General features: G+C 39.8%; 1 protein-coding gene across 1 annotated transcript in view; it reads left to right on the forward strand.

The window, feature by feature from the left end:
* The window catches only part of grin2bb (glutamate receptor, ionotropic, N-methyl D-aspartate 2B, genome duplicate b), a 125,643-nt gene extending 114,009 nt beyond the window's left edge, over positions 1-11,634 (forward strand). The window contains 3 exon segments of the mRNA XM_058777380.1: positions 1,562-1,800; positions 4,944-6,363; positions 6,366-11,634. Coding sequence (XP_058633363.1) covers positions 1,562-1,800; positions 4,944-6,363; positions 6,366-7,438 — 2,732 coding nt within the window. The 3' untranslated portion in view covers positions 7,439-11,634.
* Positions 11,635-11,763: the final 129 nt, after the last annotated feature.

Raw genomic sequence — 11,763 nt, forward strand, 5'->3', positions numbered from 1 at the left:
TCAAGCGTAACAGTAAAGACATTTGTAATGTTCTAAAAAGATTTCTATTTCAAATAAATGTTGTTCTTTTAAACTTTCTATTCACCAAAGAATCCTGGAAACAAAATTATCAAGGTTTCCACAAAAATATTATGCACCACAACTGTTTTCAATATTGATATTGAAAATTTAGTTTTACCTCCATAGGAATCAATCACATTTTAAAATTTGTATTAGTAAATTTGTACAATATATACAGTATAGTATACTAATATAGTGTACAAAGTAACTATAATAGCTGTACTGTACCAGCAATAGATGTAAAGCATTGAAAAGTGTTTATCTCCACATCTCTAATTCAGTTTGATTCAAGCACTTTCCTAGTGATCCAGATCCAGGGGCCATGTCTAGAAAACTTCATCTTTCCCAAACAGCATCTGAGATGACAAGCTGTTTGAATCACATCCAAAGACACATGCAGAACATGCCCTATGCACCCCACACACGCATAAACAGTGTTAACAATTTTAGACACTTAAGATGACATTTTGTAAAGAGATCTTATAGAGACTGTATACGGGCACAGTCATAGAAAATCTGATTGGCTTGTAGATACATTTATATAATATATATGCTCTACTTAATGATTCCTCATGCATGCATGGTTATGTCATGCAAGCGGGACACGTTAGATTAGATTAATGGCAAGGTGAGTGTTCATATGCATATTGACAAGCAGGCAGTGCATGTTGGTTTGGCACACTGACACAGCAGTATGGAATCGGAAAGGTACGGTTAGGTGTATCACATGTTGTTATATAAGCCAGCATATGGTCCAGGAGCAGGAATAGAGTTCTATTTGCAAGTGTCAAGGGGGTGCTTGTGTTATCTCAAAAGTACACTGGGACGGCATCAACTGTGTGACATATACATGCAGGTACACATGAATGCACCGGCACAGCTTGTGAACACCAGCGTGCACATTCACCCTCACATAGGTGTTGGGTTTTTGACGGATTTGAAGGCTGAAGTCCCCGACTACAGTTCCCAGTGTGGCATAGAACTGTAACCACTGAATGGATAGATCCTTTTGTATATTTGTGTGTATCTGCATTTGTCCCTAAAGACAGACCTGCAGATCACCGGCCATTCTGTTTTAGAGTTTGATCCTGTCCTTCCTATGCGGGCTGTCAGACCCCTCAGGGCCCTTATTAGAGCTGGGAACCAAATCTCAAGTGACTCCCATAAGCAATCATTAATGTGGAGAGAGCTCCAGTGTGTATTGAGTTGGATTAATCCGTCATGACAAATGTTACACTTCGCAGGGGCCGTAATTTGTTTACTGTGCACAGTTTTGTGGGGGCTCTAAATAAATGCAGTGCTGAAACGCATTGAAATCGCCATGGATAGACAAACGTGAACAGACACATCTGCTAACAATAAAGCTCGAGAGCACTCGAAGCCCACAGACACACAAAACACACAGATGGAGAGGCAGAAAGTAAAAAGATGCACAAACAATCACTCTTTCTAACCCACATTCAAATGCTAGAAAGTACAATCTTTTTCTCCTTCTTTGTAGGTGAAATGGAGGAACTTGAGGCCCTGTGGCTGACTGGCATCTGCCACAATGAGAAAAATGAGGTGATGAGCAGTCAGCTGGATGTAGATAACATGGCAGGTGTGTTCTACATGCTGGGAGCTGCAATGGCCCTGTCCCTTATCACATTCATCGCAGAGCACCTCTTCTACTGGCAACTGCGATTCTGCTTCATGGGTGTGTGCTCGGGCAAGCCCGGCATTACCTTCTCCATTAGCAGGGTGAGTGGCAGATTCACTTTTTAACTTTTGATCCAAAGGCAAACAACCACCAAGACTAACTTTACTATTACTCAGAAGCCAACAGCCTATTTAGTTTATGAAGCTTTAGAGATTAGGAGCGCAGATAATAGAGATCATTTTCTTCATTGGCAACTCAGTCTTGCTGTCCAGTCAAAATTTCTTTCCTTTCCATTTGTAGCGACAGATCTTTTTTTTTTTTTTAAATTGTGAAACACATCCAACTGTAACAGACACAATAACAAACAAACAAAAAAGTAACAAACAAACAAAAAACAATGTAGGCGGAGACATTCTATGCATTGTTGTTTGATTGGATTTGGAGATGTGGTCGTTGCACACAAAAGTAGCAACAGTTGACCTTGAGCTTGAGCTTGCAGGGAGCAGGCTTTAAGCAGTCTAAATGATTGGAGAAATCTTACATATGACATTTTCCAGAAAGATTACAAAGTCAAAAGTAAAACAAAAAAAATCATACATAAGCAATTATTATGGAAGCCCATTTCTGCCACTGAATAAAAAATAAAAAAGGTAATTTGGACTTTTTTTTTCACAATTCTGAGAAATGAAGTCAGAATTGTGTGATATAAACTCACAGTTGTGAGAAAAAAAAAAAAAAAACTTCAGAATTATGAGATATAAACTCACAATTCTGACTTTTTTTCTCCTAATTGTGTTTATATTTCGCAGTTGTGACTTTATTACTTGCAATTGCAAGTTTATATCATGCAATTCTGAGAAAGCAAGTCAGAATAGTGAGTTTGTATAATGAAATTCTGAGAAAAGAAATGTCAGAATTGCAAGATGTAAACTCGCAATTGCGGGAAAAAAAAGTCAGAATTGTGAGATAAAGCTCGAAATGACCTTTTTAAATTTTTTTCAGTGGCAGAAATGGGCTTCCATAAAGTATGAATTGTTCACAATAAGATCTATTAACATGCATTTAGAAAATATTTTATAGCAAATTTATATATCTAAAAAATGTATCATGAATGTAAGTGTACATTCTCAACCCATCTGAAATTTACCTTTTTAATAGTTTCAAACGTGAACTGTCACACTTGGTTAAATTTACTATTTTAAGGATGCTTAAGTATTCTTTACCTAAGCAGTTATATTTATAAACAAAATGATACTGATTACGAAAATGATTTTGCAGTGTAAAAACAAAAATTTTCTGTCATCAGCAGATAACCAAAATAACTTTTTAAAATGTGCAAAGTGTATAAATGTTTCCTTCACGTTAGAGGTATGTCAACACTGATATTTATGTAGAAAAATCCAAAAACTTCTGGATGATAATTAAATTTTTTTTAGGGCATTTTATTTATCTGGTGGTGCACTTTTTTTTTTTTTTTTTGTACATTTAAATCATTCTGTTCCTTTTGTTCTGATATGTGTAGGGGAAAGGATGAATATACTTTTGAATGCCCATTTTGCACATATGCAACATTAGAAATCAGACCCTGATCTTGAGCTAACAGGGCAAAGCAGCAGTCTCTCATTCTAGACATTCGGACATCAAATCATGCCTCAAGTGATTTGGAGTGGTGCCATGACCCACATAATGGCGGGGATGAACACAGAGAGAGTAAATATCAGTTTATGTGACCAAACTGGCAAGTGACTCAAACATAAACCTGGGTTTTCCTGAATTCACAAATGATCGAGGCTAAAAGGATAAAAGATTGATATATTACTCTGTTAGCCACAAGGGCAATTTGCATGACCAGATTCCTCAGCTACATGTACAGACACAGGAAACCGATTTTCTTACTAGATATATTTCCCTTTGAGATGTAGATGCGTGTTTGAACACTAGCTAAAGCATTGTTGCTGTGGTGGGGGTAAGAAGAGCCTAAAATGAATAGAGGGGGGAAAACATACAATAGAAGAGAGAAAGGCACCTCTCAAGAGAAAGAAGGAAAGAGAAAGAGAAATGAGATAACACTGAATGAAGAATATGTTCCAACCCAATTGGATTGAAGGGTCAGGAGATGAATGAGAATAAGAGTCACTGTGGGAAGGATGACCTGAGTTAAAAAAAGACAGAAGGTAGAGAAGATAAGAGGAACATAAAGAGAAGAGGGAAAAAAATACACAAGAGTGGACAGACACTAAGCGTGACTACGAGTGAGACAGGAAACATTTCTGACATGTTGCCTCACTAGAGGGATGGATCACCAGTAGACGAGTAACCTTTACCCTTTAAAAATGTTTTGAAGAGAATTCTATTTGTTCCAAATGTGTTTCACACATTATGAAATGGTTTTCATGGTTTATATATATATATATATATATATATATATATATAAAAGACCTTCCATTATAGTGAATCACAACATTTATAGGTCCGGGTATAAATGGAAGCACCCAACAGTTTAAATGATAATGAAGTATTTTGACTTCAAGCCAGTTTTACAATAACACATTTGCCATTAAGAAATTAGTTTGATTAAATACAGCCGAAAATACATAGATAAATGGATTAAAATGCAGTACATCTGCATCACTGGTGAATGAGCTGGAGAGGTTTATTAGAATATTGTGTAATTAATTTGTCATGGCAGTGATGAAGGAGAGACACAGAGGAGTAGACACAGTGGTGTCAGTAAAATTTTAATCACATTGATTGAAGACATTGATAGGCAGTCAAAACCACAGAGTTACTGCAACCCTGCCACCATGTCATCATTAATCAGAACCTCTGTCGCCCCTGCCGTTTCTCTTTCTTCAACATATTTTGTTCTCTTTTCTTGTACACATAATGTCAAAAGTTTAAAGACAATGAAGAATAAACTTTTTTTATACATGTGATATTTTTTTATTTTTATTAATTGTCCTCCAGCAGGCTTTATAAAACTAAACTACAGCATATAAAAGACTGTCAGAGCAGTAATTACAAGATAATTTAAAAACATAAAATTCATAGAAACTAAGAGATTTGACTTGAAGGGACTTGTAACAAAGCGCTAATCCTTGAGACTTGACATGAACTTAGCATCAAAATTGTGAAAATGCTTGCTGCTAATTAAACTTTTTACTAAACAATAATCTAATCCCACATTTTTTGTTCCTTCTCCTTTCCTTTGTTTTTGCTTTCCCTCATTTTATCTGTCCAACAGGGCATCTACAGTTGCATCCATGGTGTTCAGATTGAAGAGAACAAATCAGCCCTTAACTCACCATCAGCCACTATGAACATGAACATGAACAACACCCACTCCAACATTCTCCGTTTGTTGCGTACTGCCAAAAACATGACCTCTGTGCCTGGGGTCAATGGTTCACCTCGGAGCGCACTGGACTACAGCCATCGTGAGTCAGCCGTTTATGACATCAGTGAACACCGGCGCAGCCTAGTAGGCCACACAGACTGCAAGCCTCCACCGTACCTGCCAGAGGACAACATGTTCAGCGACTATGTAAGCGAGGTGGAGAGGACTTTTGGGAATTTGCACCTGAAGGACAGCAACCTGTACCAGGATCATTACCTACACCACCATGGGGGCACGGGATCCGAACTGGCTCTCGGTATGTCGGGTCCCCTGCCTAACCGACCTCGTAGCTTAGGGAGTGCCAGTTCATTGGAGGGGGGGTACGATTGTGACAGCTTAGGGGGAGGGGTAGCGCCCATCTTCACCACCCAGCCACGGCAGTCGCTGACACATCGGAACAGGGAAAAGTTTGACCTGATTGCGGGTCACCCAACCCAGTCAAGCTTCAAGTCCGGCCTGCCAGATCTATATGGAAAGTTCTCCTTCAAGGGTGGGGCATCCAGTTCAGGGTTTATTGCAGGACATGACAGGTACTGCGGGGGAGGTGGGGTGGGATCAGGAGGGGACGACGGAAATATTCGATCCGACGTGTCCGATATTTCCACTCATACCGTAACCTACGGGAACCTCGAGGGGCATGGCAAACGACGCAAGCAGTACAGGGACAGTCTAAAAAAGAGACCTGCTTCTGCCAAGTCTCGCCGTGAGCAGGATGAGATTGAGCTTGGTTTCAGGAGACGTCCCCACCACACAATCCATCACCATCATCACCACCATCATCCAGCAACACAAGCACACCGCTCAGCCACCCCACCCGTGGAGCGCAAGAGCCTGAGAGGTGGTAACAGCACCTCCTATCTATTCAGAGACAAAGAGGATTTGAGGGACTTCTATGTGGACCAGTTTCGAGCCAAGGAAGGGGCATCCCCATGGGAGCATTTGGATTTAAGTGATTCTCCAGGAATAGGTGGAGGAGTGGGACTGGGTGGAGGCGGTTGCGGTGGAGTAGTTAGTAGCGGTGGTGCTGGGGGAGCGTGCACTAGTTTGGTTCCCATGGAAGATTTCCTGAAAGGTAAATCCAAGAAGACAGAGTGTAAGGGTGGAATGGGAGGAGGATCGCCTGGGCAACAGGGCCATGCATGCTGGGAAAAGGGCATCGGAGGGGTGGGGGGGTTGGCTGGAGGGGATTGGGAGTGTCGGAATTGCCACAGTGGAGGGGTTGGAAGTGGAGGAAGCAAGCCAGTTTGCATGCATGGGGGAGGCGGGGCTGGGGCTATCCAGCTGCTGGGGGAGTTGGGGGAACCAGTGGAGGGAGTGGACAAATCTCAAGTCGCCCTAGTTCAGCCTCCTGCAAGCGGTGTGATTCGTGCAAGAAACCGGGCAACTTATATGACATCAGTGAGGACAACCACCTCCTCTTGGATCAAACTGGGGGCAAGCACCCTCTGGAGAGTGGAAAGGGAGGGGGAGGCACAGGGGCCCAAACCCAGGTACAGAGGCGGAAATTTGGCCCAGGTGGTAAGGTTCTGCGCAGGCAGCACTCTTATGACACATTTGTAGAGCTGCAGAAGGAAGGGGCGGGCAGGATGGGTGGGTTTGGAGGCAGTGGCGGAGCGTCAATGCTTCCTCCACCCCGAAGCGTGAGCCTAAAAGACAAAGACCGCTACATGGAGGGCACGAGCCCCTACGCCCAGATGTTTGAGCAGTATGCGGGAGGGGAGCGGGAGACATCATATTTTGGGGACAGAGGGAAGGGTGGGGGTTCATCATTTAGCTTATTCCGTGGGGGTGAAGGTGGGTTGCACCGTCGCTCCGTGGGTGAGAGAGACATGAGGGACAGGGATAGAGGCATGATGGGAGGAGGTGTGGGCGGTACCCGAGGGGTCGGGACTTACTCCTTGTCTAAATCTCTCTACCCAGATAAGGTGAACCAGAACCCATTCATCCCAACCTTCGGCGACGACCAGTGTCTATTACATGGCGCCAAATCATACTACATCAAAAAGCAGCAGGCACAGCCGCAGCAGCAACAGACGCCACAACAGCAGCAGCAGCAACAGCTCCTCAACAACAATCGGGCTGACTTCCGGGGCTCCATGGGGGTGACTTCCTATTTGCCTGCCTCCGCAACTTCTGGGGTGCTGTCCAATGTGGCCCCTCGGTTCCCCAAGGAGCTTTGTCTGGGCGGGCCTCTTGGCAACCACCACGGTGGAGGACCTAGCAACAACAAGCTGCTGTCAGCAAGGGATGGGTTAGGAATGGGTCAAGGACAGAGACCGTTTAATGGCTCGAGCAACGGACATGTTTACGAGAAGCTTTCCAGTATAGAGTCTGATGTCTGAAGAGGGAAGTCAGAAACAGATAAAAACACAGAGAAGAAGCCAACGGACATGCGGAATGATGATTGAGAGAAAACTGAAAAGGCAGTGTGTAATTAGTTCCTTCATGCTCCTGAAAAGAAGAGGAAACCATGTGTGAGGAACTGACTCATGCTTTCTTTAAGTTATGCGGATCACGCGCTGCCAAGCATACGTTTGTAAATAGAGGGAGGGGACCTGCCCACTGTCGAAAAGTTGAGATTAGGGGGGAAAATCTGTTTATTCCTCTCTTTTATTGTTTTTTTTTTTTTTTTTTGTATATCCCACTATTTCCCTGCTCCTAACATCAAAATAGCGGCCAATCCAGATGAGACAACCGTGTACAATCCTTTGTACAATTGTGGATGGAAATCAGTTACTCTTTTTAAGCAACAGGGTAAAACTTACAATAATTGTATTGATAATGTTCTTGATAATAATATTATTATATATTATTACAATGTTTATGATGTTCCATTTGGGCTTGGTTTCTGGATGTTTTATGCTGTTATATATTTGTACTGTAGTTTCAGTTCTTAGTTAACAAACCACTTTGCGGGAGGCTTTTTTGATTTGTCAACTGAGCTTATTTGATTGTTAATTGAGTTGTAGACGAACTTGGATTCCATAAAGGTTCTTTATTATTGGTTATTCAAGTTTATTTTACCAGTATGGAGTGCTGTAAAATGTGTGTATAAGGCATGATTTGCAAAGTACTTCAGCTGTACTTGAGATATCATTGTGAAGGAAATGTATTATCACCTTATTTTATAGTTTTCTGTTTGTTAGAACAATATTGGTTTAATACACAGCACGTTCTGTGCCTTACCAAGACTTACAGAATACCTGATTTACAGGTCATATTGCCATGGTAACTTTCTGGTCACTGCACACAGACTTGTCACTGGATGATTCATATTATTATGGAACCTTCCTTTTAATGGTATAAGCACTGATATGGAATATCCAGCATTGAGGAGACATAGGCTAAATGTGTTTATAGTATTAATCTCGTGAACTAGGTTCTAAAGAAAACCAGATAAATTATTATTCGAACAGCTTTTAATAATAGGAACATAGGATATTTGAGGTTTGCACAACATTGTACAGTACACAGTATCCTCTCTGAGAGTCGAGACGTGGGGCGTTACATTTGTATGGTGTTATCTACAATATAGAAACAAAAATCAATTATTTAATTATTTTTTCTCCACCATCCCCCAATTCTGAGGAAGTCTTTGATCAAGCAGCAAAATAACAACTGTGTCATGGATTTGTTTCTTCTTAGAATGCAGTTAGTATTGGATATGCTTATCTGTACTTTCCTTAGGGAGACACCAGTACACAGTATGTAGGGTTTTGCAAGATTCCCAGCAAATACTTGCATTTTGTTATGTAAATATTCATTTTTTCCACTCTGTACAGTGAATAGACAGAAAGGATGTAACTCTACAGATTTATGTTTTACCATATTGGTTAGATGATATTTTAGGAATTACATTAAAGGTTAACAATCCAACTTTGCTGCAAAATGTATCAGTTAAAAATCAACGAATGGACAAACATTAAAAAAATTTCTATGTCCTCCCTACTGTTTTTCAGGCTAATACAATCCTTTACTGCACCTGTACAGGAGAAATGAAATTTTGTAGATATTTTAGTTTATGCCAGTCAGAGTGCTTTTTTTTAATAACTCAAGACATTATAATGGTGGGGATGACTCCAGTTATTTCCCCTATCCATTTGATGTTAATTTGCAGTTTTAATACCCACTTATATGAAGTAGAGGTATTTCTCAGGAATTTTGGATGGGCACAGGCAAAAACAAACATATCATTTAACTAAATTGCCTAATTACCTAAATCAATAAACTAGTGAGCTCATTTAATTGGATAAATGAGAGCCATGTGAGGTTCGTTGCAAGCATTTATGACTTTTTCCCCCCATCATTTTCGAAGCCACAAATGAACTCATGGCAGGTCAGTCTTGAATGCATTGTCATTTTTTTAACTTTTGGCCCACAGCTTAGATAAAATCCTTTACTTGAAGTTTGTTGTGTTTATTGCAGATTTTCTTTATATATTTTCTTTGTGAATGAACTGTTAGCCAAACAGATCTCCACTTTAAGCACAATATTTATAATATTTGGTTTATAATTGATGTATAGCTATCGATTTGTGAATTTTTATCTTAACTTTCTGCCACATTCTTTTTTGACTCAGTTGTCTTTGTGTGTGAGAGTTTGTGTTTAAGATGAGCATGCATGTCTTTTACTTATTTATTGCCATATCTTTAGCGTTTCATACATTTATGTCTATTTAGATATCATGCCTGCTCTTTGTGGGTGCAATATGTTGATAAACTGCGCATCATACAGGTTTGGGTTGTACAATAGATGTGGTGATTCTAATGAATTGATAAGATCTTCGAAAATGGATATGTATGGAATAATAAATCGTTAAATTTATTATCGCAAATTTGGGTGATATTGCTAGATTTCGTCAGGAATACTGCCATTACTTAAGCATAATTTTAAAGACCATTCTTGTGTCCACACAAGACTAATTTTGTCTTTTTTTGTCACAATATTTTTTCACTTGCTCTCACGATACCTTTCTTTGCATGGTACCATTTTTCTAAAGTACCCTTAACATTTTTTTATGCTTGGTCTGTTTTTCTCATTTTAGTTTTATTTAGTAAATCCTTTAAAGATATCTCGTTAGGTATCTCATAACAGTGTGGCATTGCTTTAAGAGCTATAGATGTGGTAACAGACTTAGACCACTGCATTTCCTGTCAATCTCTGTGTTTGTACCGCAGAGTCGAGCCTATAGTTTTTAGTAGTAGTACTATGTAGAAGTAGTATTGTGTGATTGGGTGTGTGTGTGAGTGTCAGGGACAGATGCCTTTGCTCTTCCTGAAAAGCTTTCCAGTTTTAATTCTCACTTTGAAGATGTGGCCTTGTAAAAGCACGCTAATATCATTTGATTAACACAGGTTAAGTGCGAGACGACATTTGCAGCAGAAGATACAAGGACGGGATGGATAGTAGCCAGTGTTCTGTGTTATTTCAGTGTTTTATTTCCCTTTTCATTCATTCTCATTTGAACTAATCTCTTTCTTTATGACTGGTAGGATAAGACTACAGTAGTTTGACTCTATTTTACTGGTTTGCCATTTTAATGCCCTCCCCAGTAAGGTACGTCACATATGATTGTACGTGTATCTGAAATCATATGCTTGATTACCTCTGTATGTGAGTGGGCACGTGTGCGCACGGGTGTTTGTGTGTGCACATTTGTCTGTGCACGTGTGTGTGTGTGTGTGTGTGTGTGTGAAAAGGAAACAGAGCACAGTGCAATGGTTATCTATTATGTCTGCTGTAAATAATTATGTCCCCTTTCCATTGCCTTTTAATATATGGAGATAAATATTTAAAATAATGAAATTTGAGATACATTTTTGTCTGGAAGATTTTTTATAGCCACACGGGGAAAAGTTATTAGACCACTGGACCAGGAGCACAGTGCCATTCTAATAGCATCCGAGAACCAGAATTTAAGACAAAATTTACACCTCTGTTGTCTTCAATTCTGTCCTTCTTGTATTTTAACCACTTATTTTAAATGTTACTTATGGATCAGAACTGTACAGATTCTGTAAATATGACAAAAAATTGTTTCTTTTTTCTGTTTTTGTATAGAGAGAGATTACATGTGTTAAAACTACAATAATAATTTAATGAGACATTTCACAATACTTAAGCTATTGAGAATACAGACACAGTGTGAAAATAAGTGCTAAGATATATTCTTCTGTCTCTTTGTACAAAACAGTGTTGACTAAAAACAAAATAAAAGGGAGATATCTCAAGCCTCATAGTCCTTCTGTGTTTTTCCATACATCTCCAGCAGTGAGAGGAAGCAGCAGAATCTGAGAGGAAATGGTGACACTCCTTTTTTTTCTGTCATCATGTGCCAAATATGAATCTCACATGGTTTTCACAATCTTAATATGAAAATTTGGAATGTGTTTCTAATGTATGTGATATCATTTGATAATCACACTGACTATTCAGCACAAGCTTAGGTTTGCTTCGTGACATAATGTGCATGGAAGGTGAATGAGAGCTTCTTAGCCACTGGTGTTGCCCTGGATACGTCTGGTTCACTGCATCATGAACAAACTGCAAGCAAATATCGATGTCACTGAATTCATCTCTCATTTCTGTATCTATCGATTCATGTCAAACATATTCTGATTATTGATTCCTGTATGAAAGTGTTGTTTCTAATCATGACAATGTCGTA

Source organism: Onychostoma macrolepis, chromosome 01, assembly GCF_012432095.1.
Source record: "Onychostoma macrolepis isolate SWU-2019 chromosome 01, ASM1243209v1, whole genome shotgun sequence".
Classification (NCBI taxonomy): domain Eukaryota; kingdom Metazoa; phylum Chordata; class Actinopteri; order Cypriniformes; family Cyprinidae; genus Onychostoma; species Onychostoma macrolepis.